Below are 17160 nucleotides of genomic sequence, written 5' to 3'. Positions count from 1 at the left end.
TTAAAATACGGTTTCACAGCATCATATGATGTGCTAATGTTGCTATAACAACCATCAGTGAAAGCATTATGATAACACACACACGGCTCAATGACAGGCTCCAAAATGACCATTTAGTCAAATGGTTTCCTAACGAGGTTGGCTCAATCACTTTGTCCAATGAGGCTGTGCTTGCCTCCAAACATTCACACAGAGAACTACAGTGACTCAACACATTTCCCTCTAGCTCCTCATCACAGGGCAGCTAAATTGAGAACTTAACGTTCACCAGAGCTGAACATGTTCATTTTCATAGCCAGCAGCTGAATATGACACTTCAATACTGTACAAGCAAGATAGACTGAGTAAAAGGATGGGTGTGAACCAATTAAAAGTGTGTTAAACAACGAGCGGGCAAAAAATATAACAAGTTCAGTCATAATCAGTCAGACAAGTTTGCCGCAACTGCCTCGATGAACTTAAAATACTGATAGAAATATAGAAAGATCAAGTATTTGTAAAGCCCTTTTTAAATGTCACAGAGGGCTTTACATACAACCATAGAACTGCACCTAAACCAACCTAAAGCCTCGACCCTCAAGCTTTTCTAACAAGATAGATGAGGCGGATGAGGGGGCACATCGTCCTCTACCTTGTCCAGGGAGAACATGGCGAAGACGGGGCCGTCGTGGGCCTTGATGGTCTTCAGCAGGTTGGGTTCTTTCCAGATGTACACGTCGCCCGTGGCGGCGCCCGAGAACACCAGCTCCTCCGTGCGCCCGTAGCACACGGACATCATGCTCTCCAGCTTCCCCAGGTTCCCAAACACCCCCCGCCTGAAGGTGAGGCCCCCGCCTGGGAAACACACAGGGGGTCCAACTCTGTTCGACACTGACAGGCCACGTAGCGGAGATATCAGTAGAAAATCCTGCTTTCTTAGGAACAACTAAAGCTATCCCTAATTCTTACTTGTTATAAAGTATATATACATATTTATAATCATAATATATACAGAAGGGTTGAAACTTTCTTTTATTTTTTAATAATATATAATATATACCTAATTATACTTTAATACTTGAATGTAATAATTCTTTATTGAGGGCCAAATAAATCTATGAGAAAGACGGGTTCTCTCCCAGGGTGAGACAGGCTTTAATGCAGTAATACCAGACAGACAGGTAGGGGGTAGAGTATACATAGTTGACCTACCTGCATGCTGCCAGAACTTGATGTGCTTCATACCCACTGTGACCAGCTTATCCATGAGGATCGGGTTACACTTCACCACAAACAGCTTGTCCTTGTGACCCCTGTGACACACAAAACACCACCATGTCCATTATTGTAATTGTCTCATGCCCTGTGAGTCGTTACCAGTAAAAAGGGCTTATTCTTTATCTTTCGATACATCAATTAATCAATATTTTGTATTTATATAGCATATTTAAAACCCAAAGTGCTGTACAGTAGCAACAAAGCTGAATTAAGTACATAGAGCATCATACACAAGAGAAACCACACACATGCCCTGACAGGAAAACTAGGACCCTACATTATAGAGATTCAGAAGCCGAGATAATCTGACGGGTCTTCAGGCAGGATTTAAATATATCGAGGCTAGGGGAAGACCGGACTCACAGAGGAAGCCTGCTCCACAGCCTTGGGGCAGCCCCAGAGAACGCACCCTCATCTTCATACTGTCATCTAGAGCGTGGTGTATACACATTTTACAATCATCATCATCAACAGCTTCCTTTTCACTCTTATCTTCGTCCTCACCATCTTCTTACATTTACTCATTCAGCAGACGCTCTTATCCAGAGCGACTTACAGCAAGTACATTCCCCCCGAGGCAAGTAGAGTGAAGTGCCTTGCCCAGGGACACAACATCATTTGGACCGGCAACCTTCTGATTGGTAGCCCGATTCCCTAACCGCCATCTGACCCCCATTCACAGCTGACTGAGAATGAAGAGGGTGTTAGCAGTACCTGCCAGTGGCCAGCTTCTCTCCTTTCTTCCAGTCCCACACCACGATAGAGTGGTACTCGTCTATCCCCACTGACACCAGGGTCTTGCCATCCGCTGCACAGGGGGAGCAGCAACAACACAGGTCAATACACACACACACACACACACATATACATACACACACACACACACACACACACACACACACACACACACACACACACACACACACACACACATATACATACACACACACACACCCACACACATATACATACACACACACACACACACACACACATATACATACACACACACACACACACACACACACACACACACACACACACACATACATACACACACACACATATACATACACACACACACACACATATACATACACACACACACATATACACACACACATACACACACACACATACATACACACACACATATACATACACACACACACATATACATACACACACACACACACACACACACACACACACACACATACACACACATATATACATTCACATACACACACATATACAGTACATACACACACACATATACATGCATATACACACACACACATACATACATATACACACACGGTGACATACCGGAAAAGTCGAGGGCACACACTCCTCTCTGGTGGTGGCCCTTTAAGAGGGAGAAACACTTGAGGGTCTGGATGTCCCACACATGGATGGCTGGGTCCCTGCCTACCTGCAGACACCACACACACACACACACACACACACACACAGGAATGACTAGTGTCACTCACACACAGGACACAAGTGTGTGTGTGCGTGTGAGAGAGAGAGAGTGTGTGTCTGGTAGAATATGCTCGAATATTGCCAGTTTGTGTTTGTGCAACTTGTGAGTGTATCCATTGTCTGCATTCTGTGACTGTGTGTGTGCGTGTGAGTGAGTACCTGCCCAGTAGCAGCATAGTCCTTGAGTGGGTGCACAGTGAGGCAGAGGATGTCGTCATCGTGGCCCAGGTAGAAACGCTGCACGTGTTGCTGTCTGTTGTAAACCACGCCCACCGCCGCCACATGATACACCACCTCGCCTGTCTGCGTGTAGAACAGGTTGTTCCTGCAGTCGTAACCACGGTACCTGCCCACACACACACCCACACACACACACACACAACACCAAGCTCAACACCAAGCTTTTCTGTGAGGAGAACTCCAGGCTTTCGAAATAAAAACAGGACTCACACTTTTCGACACATTTTTTCAAGTGGCCTGTGGAGTGCGTAAGTTCAGAGTGTGTGTGTGTGTGTGTGTTCTTCTGTTCAAACACTTGACTTTCTGCCTCCAGGGGGTCTGTAAGCCTGACTGAGAGTATTAAGGGACAAATACCTGCCAGCACTGCGAAAGATCACAGCTCTAAAAGAGACTGCTGAATAAGGAACTTCGCATGCCTTTGAAAAGATTTAGGAAACAAATGTACACTAATGGAAATCTTCAAAAATGTTGACAAGCTGACCCGACATGTTTGAAATGCCTGTCTGTATGGAGATTGGAGAGGTTTTGATTTTGCGTGCAGCAAATATGAACACACGCACAGACACACACAGACACAGAGAAAATGGTCCTACCCGTGGACAAACTGCAGCCTCAGTCCCTCATCTGGGCCTCGCTGGCGCTTCAGAGAGCCCACCTGCAGCTTCTTCTCTCTCCCCTGCTGTCTGAGCTGAGGCAGGTCCTCCTTATACACCTGCACACACACACACACACACACACAACATGCTGTACATTATCATCATCATCATACAGTACATTATTATCATCCTCATGACTGCCAACACAGAATAAGCAGTCTGACTGAATCACATTCTTATCTGTTTACATAACATTCAGCTAGGATGTTGTTGTTAAACGTAAGAAATGATGATCTTGTTTAAATCCTACCTCAGCGCATTAAACACAATATGCTTCAGCCAACCAGAAAATAAACAGCCTAATTACAAAATGCTAAGTGGTACAGAACATACTAAAGTGAGCTGGAAGAGACAGCCTTTTAATTTCACCTGCAGTAGAAACTTTTATGAAGGACACTTATTGATCTGTCAGCTTCTTGCTATCTACACACAGCACATGGCGCTGCTCCGGGAAAACCATGGCAACCGCATCGTCACGGCGACAGATGCAGCAGCCAGCTGCCGATAAAGATAAGGCATGCGGTGGATGCCATGGCAACCCCCGGTATTCTCTGAGCGAGCGCTAGACCGGCTCGGCAGCGATCCCAATACAAAGCTGCTGATAGCAGAGTCCATATTAGAATATCTTATCTCTCCACTCTTCCACTCTCCTCTCCTCACCGCCCAGCCACTTGCTACAAAGTCAGAATCACCGTATCTCAACTCGGCACCTTGTCTGAATATGTTGAGCTTCTGACAATGTCTGTGTCAGGATTAAAAGCCTGGATTTTGATTGACAAACGGCCACAGTGACTCAATAAAGACTTGATAATGACAGAATCCCAGACAGAGTCACAGCAGGCACAGATCTGCCATAGTCTGCTGTCTGTACAGCTGTTAGAAGTCCAGTATCAGCACAGCAGCAAAGCCCCATGGATGGCCAGTGTTGGTCTTTAATGGTTTTCATGTTACAGTACAGTACCTGTCTGTCATAGTTGATCTGTGTCTCCTGTTCAATGTCAGAATCCAGTTCCGGAACATCAGACATGTCAGAGTCGGACTCCTCGCTGTTAGAGTCTGCATGATCATCTGGGCGAAAGAGTGACAGAGAGAGAGAGCAAAAATGGATGTAAATGAATAATCTCAGGCATCAATCCATGAACCTACAGCACACTGGTCTCTTGTATGAGATTATGCTGGCACACTGGCTATCCATACAGATCTACAGGTCAGTCTTCTGGACTTACTGCTGGTCTCCTAGGAGCCCTATAAGTGTACTGCTGTATGTTAGTGTTTTTCCTTGTCTTCCTTGAGGGTATAGGCTGACTTAGGGGCAGTTCTATGGGCGTATGTGAAGCTCTCTGTGGAATTGCTTTTATAAGGGGCTATACAAATGGAATGCAATGATGATTTCATGATATTGGTGCTGTATATAAGTCTCTCCACAAGATATTGGTCCATAACTCAGAGTAGGTACCTTGTACGTTGGTCTCTATGATGCCGTTGATGACGCCCTCGGGAAGGAACCGCCACTGGAACACAGAATGGTCCGCCCCGCCCGTGGTCAACACCCACTGGAGGTCATGTGACCAGTGCACATTGGTCACATGGGCAGAGTGACCGACAAACTTCTTGAATTTGGCCCCTTCACACAGACAGACAGAGAGAGAGAGAGCTAGAAAGACAGTGTGTGTGTGTGTGAGAGAGAGAGAGAACTTGACATCCTGCAAACTAAGAGTACTTTAACATTTTGAGGATATTTCCAGACCTTTTTTCAAGCAGGGGAAGCGGAACAGTTTGACGAGACCGAAGTCGTCCCCGGTGACCAACACGGCGCTGGCGTAGTTGGCGTCCACCGAGTTGATGTCGTTGATGTTTGTGTACTTGGGCCAGATCCCGCTCACCTCTGGACCAATCACACTGGTCCACGAGCTCCAATGGATCCCTTTCACTTCCTCCTTAGTCAGCTGCTTCCCAGCTGCAAAGGAAGATCATCAAATAGATCAATTATAATCTCTGCCATGAGTTTCTTACAAAGTGGTCACTCTGGTGACAGTTTTCCGGTCAATGTGAAGTCCTGTTTATGTATAAACAGAAGCAGGGTCTTTCAAGAAAGGTCTTCTGACCTGCTATTGACCAGGTCGAATAGTGTCTAATGATGAACTCACCCTTCTCCTCCCTAACCATACTCTGGAAAGAGGTGTGGGTAGTAATTATACAGCCCTTCCTGAAGTTACAAGAGCTCTAATTGGAACAAAGGAGAAAACAAACAGCAACCAGAACCAAAGCCTGGAGCTGGGATCCTGTCTCTGTCTGGAGGCCTAAATTACCTGTAGAGCGCTCTTTTAATTAGGGTTCGCCGCACAGGGTGGGTAGTTGTGTGTGTGTGCTCTGTGTGTATGTGCTGGTGTGTGTGTATGCGTGTGTCTTGATTCCCCCCCCAAGGAGGAAGGAGCAGACTGTTATCCGGCATCTTTTTTGGACTAGGGAAATGAGAAAAATCATTCATCCTTCAAGATCTCATCTGCAGCACTCTGGTGACTTATCTAATTACGTCTGCTATGAAATTCCCCTGACTTCTGTAATTGTGAGATAACGTGACATGAACAGGTCACAGAAAACATGATGCAGCATGTACAAACAATTCAGCCTACACACACAAATGACAAAACTTGAATGCAATCTAAAGAGGCAGACAATGCCCCCTCCCCCTCTCCCTCCCCCCCCCCCCCCCCCCCCCTCTCTCTCTCTCTCTCTCTCTCTCTCTCTCTCTCTCTCTCTCTCTCTCTCTCTCTCTCTCTCTCTCTCTCTCTCTACCCCTCGCTCTTACTCTCTTTCTCTCTAATCTGCCCTCTCTCTTTCTAAACCTCCTTTTCTTACTAATCCTATCTCTCTTTCTCTCTCTCTCTAACCCATCTCTTTCTCTCTCTGTCCTTCTCGTCATTCTTTCCCCCCTCCCTTCTCTCTGCTTCTCTGCTTTCTGGGGTGTCACCTGTGGTGGCCTTCTGGCCGTCACTGAAGACAGTCTGTCTCTTCTCTGACACTTAACACCTAAGGACATCCCTGAGTCACACACACTGACAAGTCCACTCTCTCTCACACACACACACACACACACACACACACACACACACACACACATGCACACACACACTCACACATAGGGGAAAGTGTGTGCTGTGTGGGAGTGAGAGAGGAGGCAGATGAGCTGTCTAGATTTTCAGGGATCACGACGTAGAGAGCTGTCTTTCCTGGAAACACTGACAACATAAGAGATGAGAGAGGAAGGTACAATCACGTCTCTGTGTGTTTGCTTGTGTGTGTGTGTGTGTGTGTGCGTACCCTGCATGAGACTTCACTAGCTGCCATCCACCTCCTCTCAATGTGCCTGTGGTAATTGCTGTTTACTGTCAGGCTGATGGCTGTGTGTATAAATACTGAACAAGTCGCTGGATGAGAACACATCAACAGTTCCAGTACAGACAGTTCACAGACTAATGTACCATGAGGATGAGGGGGGGAGAGGTGAGGACAGTTGAAGGGAGGTGAGGTGAGAGGTGAGGAGAGGGGAAGGGAGTGGAGGTGAGGTTAGAGGTGAAGGGAGTGGAGGTGAGGTTAGAGGTGAAGGGAGTGGAGGTGAGGTGAGAGGTGAGGAGAGGGGAGGTGAGGTGTGGAGATGTGAAGGGAGGTGAGGTGAGAGGTGAAGGGAGGTGAGGTGAGAGGTGAGGGGAAGGGAGAAGAGCGGATGAGAGGAAAGGAGAGGGGAGGACAGTGTAAGGCCTGCAGGACCCTTCTCTCACCAAAAAGTGAGTCATTCCCACAGTGGAAATAGAGAACAAAGCAGTCAAAGCACGTGCAGACAGTGGTTTTAACTAAACTTTCTATGTCAATTCAGAATGCAGAGCACATATTCCTCTTGCAGACAAAACATCCTTAGATCTTTAGTCTGACTTTGAGATGGACTCAGTCAATAGAGTAAACATCAATATGAAGTTCTCTCTATGATCCAAACATTATCTCAGATGTAACATGACTGGATAGATGAAAGCATATGTTCTTGTACACGGTTGTTTACCAATCCTGTCATTTCAGATCAGTGATTTTCCCAAGACGTATACTATACTTTGGACTCTATGCTGAGGGACTAGGACTCACTCGGCATGCGGTAGAACAGTCTCTCTCCGGCGCCATCGTTGGTCTGGAGGACCTTGCCGTCCACGGACCAGTCCAGGTGTGTGATGAAACTGGACGACTTGTTGCACTCGCCCACCTTCTTGTAGCGCTGCGCCACGGCATACACATCCACCAGGCCGTCGTTAGAGCCCACCGCCAAGTAGGAGCCGTCCGGGGAGAACTTCATCTCGTGGATGACCTCCTTCCTGTCCTTGATGTGGACCACTTCTGTCATGTCCCTACGAGAGAGAGAGGGAGGGAGAGACAAAGGGAGGGGCAAGAGAGAGACAGTGGAGGCATATCCAGAGAAAGGGGGGGAAGAGAATGGGAGGAAGGAAACAAGTGAAATTATGACAGATATAAAGAGAGAGAGAGAGAGAGAGAGAGAGAGAGAGAGAGAAGAGAGAGAGAAAAAGTCAAAAACGTACAAGTCGCACTCTCTCCAACTACCAGCTTCCCAGGCAGAAACATCAACAGCAGCACAGCATTGCCCTCGCGAGGGCTGCATTAAATCCAATCTCATCATAAAGCTCCCTCTTTGCTTCCACAGGCTGGAAGTCTTGATAGACTTCATGCAAATACGAGTGAAAGCCCACATCAAAGTGCTGTGTTGGAGGATTAGTCAGTTCAAACGTATTGATTAACGGCACAGTGGACCAATTTACTGTTCCGTGATGGAAGCACAGCCGACCTAGGCTCTCAGGCTTGGAAATAGTAAATTAAACTGCAGCCTGCAATCAGACGGTAATATGATGAAATCTGTTGCTCGGTAGGGGGCTGTTAAACTGAGGCCAGGCTGTTGTTGCGGCTGTAACTGCAGACTGCTTCACCCTGTGCACGGTCTGTTTAGGATTTATCAGACACGGTGAATGGAGATGTTGGCATTACATTTTTGCTTTTACATGAGGCATCAAGGTCTCACAGAGATTTGTAGAAAAAAAGTGTGTTGAGACTTTTGAGAACCTTCAAAAAACATCTAATATATGTATTCATTTAAACAAAACACTGTACAGAAATAGTTCAAAACACAAAATGAAGCCCTCTCTCAGAAGGTGTGTGTGAGAAATATTAGGGTTTACTGTAGAAGCTGGGTGATTAAAGGCTAGATATGTGTGTGTGTGTGTGTGTGTGGTAGCTACCTGACTCGAAGCACAGTGAATGAGCCATCCTTCATGCCCAGGGCCAGCTGGGAACCATCGTTGCTGAACGCCACACTACGGACCGCCTCCTCCATGTTGCATCGCGCGATCAGGGCGTGGTCAGCCAGGCTCCACAACCTAGGAGCATCAGACGGACACATGCTCAGACCAATCAGCAGTGAGCTGCAGAGCACTGGCAAATCACTGCAGACTATAGTAATGTATACAGATTAATGAGCCATGATAACTTCTGCTAAAGTTATCAAGAATCGCAGTTAAAACTGCAGTGAACTGACAAAATCACAGACAGCTAGCACGACAAAAGTTTATAATGAGCTTGTTAAGACAGCAAGATGAAGGTTTGAATTAAGTTGCTGACATGCTGCTGGTGTTCTTCCGTCTCTTCCTCTGTGTGTGTGTGTGTGCGTCAGTGTGTGTGTGTGTCAGACTAATTGGCTCCCTGGTTGTACCCATAAAGAGCTGTATCCCTATGAAGACCGGTGGTATATTCTGAAGGGATTGGTCATGGTGTCCTAGAGTTAGCAGGTGTGACACCTCATTATCACATAAACAAATACACAAGCACACACACACACACAAACACACACACACTGAGCTATTTGTACTGAGGCTGCCATTTGACAGCTCTATAGTAATACTTAGTATAGTAGATCTTTCTGGAAGCAGAGCTGTAGTATTCTGAACTCTGGGGGAAAGTGGTGGATTGGAGAAGGATTAAGACATGGTGTGTAGAGAGTTGGTGTGCCAAGGATTGTGTGTCTGGAAGAGACAGCGAGTGGATGTGTGTTTGTGAAACCCCTGCTGACAGGTTGGACGATTTGGATCAAGCTGGTGGGAAAAAAAATGGAGGTTGTCTGACCGGACGGATCTGTCGTCACTGCCCGTCACTGCCAGGGGCTTCTTGGGGTGGACATCCAACGCCCAGAGCTCTCCCTCACAGTGACCCTGCATGATGAGCAGGGGCTTGTCCCTGTCCCGGACCATCACTTCGAAGATCTCACTGTCCTGGGTGCCGGCCAGGATCCGGTCAGCACGCCAGCAGACACTACGGATGGACAGACCTGACGAGAGAGAGAGAGAGACAGAGGTGGAAACGTTGACGGGGAATCAACTGTAGAGAGTGGAAGAAGACACCGAGGGTCTGAAGGACATTCATTATGAAAATTAGGAATAATTTGTTGCCTTTCAGTCTTTAACTGTCAGTGCACAAAATCCTCTCCCGGCGTAATCTCATTAACACAAAATGTTTTTGTTCACTGGAGCAAAAATAAACTGATAAAGAAACACCCAGCAACCAAAACCTTGCATGCTGACAACAGTAAACAGACATCCTAAACAGACAACAGAGAACCTGGCAACCGCCAACAACGCAAGCCATTTGTGAATACAGGATTACTAAGTTACAGCAAATACCTGGCAACCAAAACTAGGTGAACAAGGGTCAATTAGCTCTCTTGAACACACTTCAGCTGTGACCCCTTGGGGTGTTCCAGTCAAGTGTATTTACTGTGTGCCATTCTGCATACAGGGGAAATAAGCTAGGAAGCAAAAAGTAAAGGGCTTCCTTTTAGAAGGAGAGGAGATGAATAAGGGGCTCATTATTTAAGAGGGCAGAAATTAGGAGAGAAAAGACTCAAGAGACCAGCACACACACCATGTGATGTTAGCTCTCCACACACACCATGTGATGTTAGCTCTCCACACACACCCATTATGATGTTAGCTCTCCACACATGCCCCCACCCACAAACTACACATCTGAAGCTTGCATGTCGACCTGCATGTCAGGAAATAAAACTCACATTCCTAATCTCGACACACACTCTCTCCCTTTCCTGTGAGCTTAGACACGGTGTATTGCTCAACCGATCTATCTTTCCCTCAACCCTCCCATATATCTTTCCTACCTCCCCCCTCCCCCTCTTTAATTACCCAGAATCCCCCAGGGAGTGAGACAGACAAGCAGTGTGACATGGTTTTGATTCGCCCAGGGCCCCCATACTGCCATGGCGACCCACAGGACTGAGAGACTGGGAATGCTAGCCGCTAACGTTGCCTAGCATACCTAAACCCCTCTGTGATGTTTAATAGATCACAGGCACTAACAATTAACCCGTCGCTAACTTCACACCTGCTCCTGTCTCTGTCAATTAACAACAGTTATGGCTGGAGAGTCCACTGGGAACTCTAAAATCTTCTCTCGGTGTTCCTGGTAGTGTGAAATTGGAGTGAGCGTACCAACGATCGGCTGAGCATTCTGGGTAAATAACATCATCTTCAAGAGTCGAGCCTTCCCTCAACTCTTGACCAAATGGTTGGGAAGCGACCTACCTTTGTAGCCCTGCTCTGCCTCACGGAGGTCCACCTTGGTGATGGGCTTGAAGTCCACGTCCCAGAGCCTGATACAGCCATCACGGCCCCCTGTAGCAAAGCCCTCCTCGCAGGCATACATACTGAAGATGCCGGCCTAAACACACACACATACACATTATACAATATATTGTATGCCACCCAGGGTATACCGTACTTCAAACAGATCCCAGCTCAAGTGTGGCTTTAAGTACAAGGATTCAGGTGAATCAGCACATGTTACTCACCCCGTGAGCAGCCTGCACCGTGCGGACAAGGTTGAGTCCCTTCCACACGTAGATGTCACCGTTCAGTGCCCCCGAGTACGTGATGTCATCTTTGGCCGACGCTACACACAGGATGGTCTGCAGGTCGCCAGTTTTGCCGAATATCCCTCGCTTAGGAGTCAAGGAGTTTCCACACAGAGCCCAGAACTACGAGGAAGAGTGAGGGAGGGATGAAGGTGGAGAGAGAGGGTGATATAAACAAAGAGAGACAGAAAGAAAGAGAAAGAGAGAGAAATAAAGACCGTTCTTGAGAGTGTAAGGGTATGTGTGCGTCGATCCTACATTTGTGTGTGCATTTTAGCGTAAGAGCACCTCAACGTTGTGTATTAGAGTGTATGTTGTGTACACAGTCGGAGAAGGAGCAGGAGAGATGTGTGCACTGTATGTGTTTGTGTATTGTACAGTACGTGTGTGTAAGCATGCGATTGAGAAGATGTGTATGTGTGTTTGTGTGTACGCACAAGGAACTGAAAGAAAACATATGAATGTTGTGTCAAGGGGCCAGTAAAGAAAACTGCCCCTCAGGAGCTAAATGACAGAGCACATTACTGCTTCAGACCCAATGGAGAGCGGCATCCCCCAACTGCTCTTCGCAGGGCTCCCGTCCTCTCTACAGACCGGCTAGAGCTGCTAGCCAGCCTCTTCTAGACTGAGCCGTCAGTGTCAACTAAAGCCCTCTACTCTAACAGTTTTATGCAAAAGCATATGGCTACAGACCACAACAACGGATTGCCAGACTTTTAGCCAAGTCTGGTGCTGCCAAAAGCCTTCTGTGAAGTTTATTGGTTAGTTGACCCGGCTGTGTTCATTTGAAGCAGGACTGAAGTAGGTTTAAGATCCATTGTGTGTCCTCCATCTAGTGCTGGCTGCAGCGTGGTCTCCCTAGCCAGTGTCTCACCTCCAGCTCAGGGTCTCACCTTTATGTGTTTCACTCCACAGCTCACCAGCCGGTGCGGCTGAAAGGGATCCCAGGATATATCGAAGATCTGAAAGACAGCCAAACCATTAACACGTGCACACCAAACACACACAGACACTTACACACACACACCCAGACGCACGCCCACCCTATCTGAATGTCCGGTTGCTGTGGCCAGGATTTTTCCTTTTTTCCAGTCCCAAACACACACTGTGTTTTTGGCATCCAGCCCCACAGAAGCGAGGCGCTGGAGAGAAGGAGAGAGGCAAACAGACAGAGGGAGAGATAGAAAAAGAGAGAAAGAGACAGTGAAAGACGGAGTGAGAGAGAAAGAGATTGACAGAGAAAAAAAGAGAGAGAGAGAGAGAGAGAGAGAGAGAGAGAGAGAGAGAGAGAGAGAGAGAGAGAGAGAGAGAGAGAGAGAGAGAGAGAGAGAAGGGGTACTATTCATTAATCTGCACAGAAACACATCGAGACAGGCTGCATCTATTCACATCAGCAGGGGAAGATGAGGAAATATATTCATTTCCAAATTGTAAATAGAAGGAAAGAGAGAGGTTTTCATCATCTTTTCATCTGCAGGGGAGAAAGATAAAGTGTGAAAAGAGGGTGAGAGAGAGAGAGAGAGAGAGAGAGAGAGAGAGAGAGAGAGAGAGCGAGAGAGAGAGAGGAAATGATCAGTGAATGAATGGCAGAGTGTTGCTGCTGTAAGTATAAGACAGCTGCAGAGGAGTATTTGCTGTCCAACATGGCTAATACAGCACGCTGACCCTGTCTTCCCGCAGCGTGGGCTGGTAGTACTCTGCTGCTGAACAGTTTCCTGGAAATTAGCATCGAAGCAGGTCATTCTTGACATACATTTTTACATAAAGTTTTGAGACTGATAAAGGAACAAGGCAATGAAAATGTTTTTTGTCATACAGGAATACTTACTATTAGATTGATAATACATTTGACTTAAACATGGAGGTTGTTTCAGTTTTGGTATCAGAAAAAAATACAGCTATTCTCGTCCAGAACAACACAAAAGGCCACAGGGGTGAATGGAGAAGGTCGTCTGCTTGAATGAATAGGTGTGTGTGTCTGTACCCTTGGTGTGTGTGCACGAGTCAATCTCAACCAAAACTGCATCCAGACCAGACAGCCACCTGTGTAATGTGTGTTGTTCTGGGCGGACTTCCTGTAGCTTCCAGGAAAGCAGCCCCACAATGCTTCTGTAAACAGGGTAATGAAATGATAACAGACAGTAATATATTTATGATTGACCAGGGGCCTGAGAGGCTTCCTGTTGGCTGCCCCTCCCTGCCTTCCTCTCCATGGCAACAACACAGTAGACTCTGTAGACTCGGTCGGCAGGGCAAAGAAGGATTGGAGGTGTTTCCCTCTCTCCCTCCTAACCATCTCATTCATTCTTACTGAGCCCATCTCTCTCTATGCCTTCCTCCCTTCTTCCGCTTCTCTCTTTTCCTTCCCTCATCCGTCTTTTACCCTCTCTCTCTCTCTCTCTCTCTCTCTCTCTCTCTCTCTCTCTCTCTCTCTCTCTCATCTCTCTCTCTCTCTCTCTCTCTCTCTCTCTCTCTCTCTCTCTCTCTCTCTCTCTCTCATCTCTCTCTCTCTCTCTCTCTCTCTCTCTCTCTCTCTCTCTCTCTCTCCCTCCCTCCCTCCCTCCCTCCCTCCCTCCCTCCCTCCCTCCCTCCCTCCCTCCCTCCCTCCCTCCCTCCCTCCCTCCCTCCCTCCCTCCCTCTCCCTCTCCCTCTTCCCTCTCCCTCTCCTCTCCCTCTCCTCTCCCTCTCCCTCTCCCTCTCCGTCTCCGTCTCCGTCTCCCTCTCCCTCTCCCTCTCCCTCTCCCTCTCTCTCTCTCTCTCTCTCTCTCTCTCCATACATCTGTATTGGCCCTGTCTCTCCTCGGCAGCCAATTACTTAAAGAAAAGGCAAACCGATCTCTCACCCTGGCTCTCTCTGTGTCTCTCTCTCTCCGTGCTGACACCCTTCATTTGTCACTCGCGGCTAGCCGCTCAGGTGACGCTGCATTTGTCAACTCCAAATCACCATCTAAAGGCTGTGACAATAGCCACCTCCCTTCCTCTCCGCTTCTCCCTCCCTCTGTTCCCTCTGTCCTCTTGTCCTATACTTTCCTGCCATGCCATATTTTTCTCTGTCCACCCTCGGTCTGTCGATTTTGCCCCCAGGCCTAAGTGCCCTCCATATATCCTGGTTAGCACTGTGTCAGACTCCAACTGGCCAGCAGGTTCCCAACAGGCTGCTATAACTGCATTTTGCATCTCTGCTCTCCCCATCTCCCCAGCCCCTCTCTCTCCAATCTCTGTTCTCCCCCTGCCCCACTGCCCTTCCACTTCCTCCCTCATCTTCCCACCCCGCCCCGCCCCTGTCCTCCTTCTCTCTGTCTCCACTCTCTTGTTCCTCTGCACACCATCAGTCTGCAGCAGCCCACTACAGCTCTACTTTCACCAGTCTAAAGGTCAGAAAGAGGCATTCCCAGCATGCCCCACTAGTAAACACCAGCAAGTGATTAATGAGCTCCATACATCATTCCATACACACACACACACCCCCCACGGCAAATTACCCAGATGCCCTCAGGCCAACACAACCCCACCATCGCGGCCAAGCTTGTGTTTCTAGGCACATGAAAAGCGTGTGCCCGCATAGTGATGCGCTGGCGTGCGTAACACACCTGTCCATGCAAGTGTGTGTGGGGTGTGGGTTTGTGCGTGTACGACACACCTGTCCGTCGGCGCTGAAAGCCAAGCAGGCCACGCCGTGAGAGTGTCCATCCTTGAGCAGGGAGACGGTCTGGACGCTGAAGGTGTCCCACACGCACACGTAGGGCTCCTTCCCAACCTGCCCCGTGGCCACCAGGGACCTCTCCGGGTGGAGAGCCAGGCTAGGCGGGAGAGGAGGAAACAGAGGAAGATGAGGAGAACGATGACTCAGTATTACCCCAAACACATCAGAGAGAGATACATTTGTATTACGGTGTGCTTCCAGGGTGCCCTTTCCATTCCGACACCACTTTCTCTCCCAGTCTCCTCTCTCATCTGCCCTTTACCTCTCCACTCCTTCCTTCCTCCCTCTCTCTGTCGCTCTCAGCTAAGAATGGGCTGAAAGAGAAACAGTCGTGCTGCAGAGCTGCAGAGCAGGCAGGTCACTAGGCTTCTTTAGAAGAGGGGCCCGGTCAGCTATAAATACACCTGCTTAATGGCACCATTACTCTGTGTGTGTGTGTGTGGGTGTCTGTGTGTATTTGAGTGAATGTGTACGTGTAAATGTTTGTGCGTGTGTGTTTGTGTGCACAGTGTAAAACGTTTGCGCGTGTGTGTGCGTGTGTTAATGGCATCATTACTGAAGTCTGACCAAGCGGCACACATTCGTTTGTCAGACTCAAAGCCACCAAGGGTCAGGCACCATTACACCACCAATGGATTATGGAGGAGAAGGATGTGTGTGTGTGCTGTAACCTTGGCCATGCACTCACTGTCCACAAGGGAAATATGACTGGGTGGACTAAAAGAGATTAATTTTCCAAAAGCCTTATTGGCTGTTAGAGATACAGCAGATAATGTTTGAATGTGAAGCAGCTCTTCCCCAGGGCTGTATTGGCTCACTTCGTAGATGTTACACTGAGTTAATGTAAATAAATCAGGAGAAAAGCCCTTCTGCCTCAAAGCCAACGAACTACAAAGCAATCCTGGCAAGTGCATACCCCGTTAACGTCAATAACTACGATGTTGACGTAACACTTCTCTTCACTTTACTTTTCCCGAATCTCTCCTTCTTTCTTCTTCCACCCTTGAGCACCTGCCTCTCCTCATGCCCCAGTCTGTCTCTTTCATCTCAAAGCCTCTTTCTGCATGAGTCTCGGGCTGTAAATCTGGTCTTGGAGCTGAGCCGGGAGCTGAGCCACTAAGAGGGGGAGGGGCGGCGGGAGAGAGGAGGACTGAGCGAGAGAACAGAATGGAGAGAGGAGAAGAGAGCGAAAGGGTGAGGAAGACGGAGGGAAAATCCAATTCCACTCCTGGGAGGTTTCCCCTTCTCACACAATATGGCAGCACACAGACAAACAAACACACACACACACACACACACAGAGAAAAACAGAGAGACAGTGAAAGGAGAACGAGAGTGAGCGAGAGATGGAAAGCTGGACAGAGAGAAAAAGATATCAAAAGTCAGACAGAAACAGATAGAGACATTTAGAGAGAACGAGAGCGAGAGAAAGAAAGACAGAGATAGAGAGAGAGGGAGAGAGTGGTGTTGGCATGAGGCCTGCGGTGCAGCTGTGTAAGGGGTTTAGATGTGCAGCTTGGCTGTCAGTCAGGGCCCAGAGGCTACCCATGGAGCTGGGCGGAGTCACGAGAGGACAGGCCGCAGCAGACACTCCATTCATGCAGGAGTGTGTGTGTGTGTGTTTGTGTGTGTGTGTATACAGAAAAGGCAACCCACAGCAGTCTACATAAGTGTCACTGAATGCTCCGTTGGTTGGCTTGTGTGTATCAGCAGAAAATGGACAAGCACACACGAAACACATTCAAACAGTACACACGGTTTTCTTCCAAACATTACTGTAAGACATCTCGTATCATCGCGGTGGAAGCTGCAGTAACAGCAGTGCGTGGGATTCATCCACTCCC

General features: G+C 48.0%; 1 protein-coding gene across 4 annotated transcripts in view; it reads right to left on the bottom strand.

The window, feature by feature from the left end:
• Nucleotides 1-17160, bottom strand: part of LOC134022564 (echinoderm microtubule-associated protein-like 6) — a 42486-nt gene that overhangs the window by 17241 nt on the left and 8085 nt on the right. For all 4 annotated transcript variants that reach the window (XM_062464168.1, XM_062464170.1, XM_062464169.1 and 1 more), the window contains exons 2-18: nt 15254-15413; nt 12657-12755; nt 12507-12575; nt 11551-11736; nt 11285-11420; nt 9813-10014; nt 8933-9070; nt 7776-8032; nt 5389-5598; nt 5098-5265; nt 4603-4709; nt 3579-3697; nt 2905-3091; nt 2587-2692; nt 1972-2065; nt 1192-1292; nt 632-834 (exon numbers count right to left, since the gene is read on the bottom strand). In XM_062464168.1, coding sequence (XP_062320152.1) covers nt 632-834; nt 1192-1292; nt 1972-2065; nt 2587-2692; nt 2905-3091; nt 3579-3697; nt 4603-4709; nt 5098-5265; nt 5389-5598; nt 7776-8032; nt 8933-9070; nt 9813-10014; nt 11285-11420; nt 11551-11736; nt 12507-12575; nt 12657-12755; nt 15254-15413 — 2542 coding nt within the window. The remainder of the gene's footprint in view (nt 1-631; nt 835-1191; nt 1293-1971; nt 2066-2586; nt 2693-2904; nt 3092-3578; nt 3698-4602; nt 4710-5097; nt 5266-5388; nt 5599-7775; nt 8033-8932; nt 9071-9812; nt 10015-11284; nt 11421-11550; nt 11737-12506; nt 12576-12656; nt 12756-15253; nt 15414-17160) is intronic.

The sequence above is a fragment of the Osmerus eperlanus genome, chromosome 6 (genome assembly GCF_963692335.1).
Source record: "Osmerus eperlanus chromosome 6, fOsmEpe2.1, whole genome shotgun sequence".
NCBI lineage: Eukaryota > Metazoa > Chordata > Actinopteri > Osmeriformes > Osmeridae > Osmerus > Osmerus eperlanus.
Note: the sequence above shows the minus strand (reverse complement) of the source record. Positions and strands in the feature narration are given on the sequence as shown.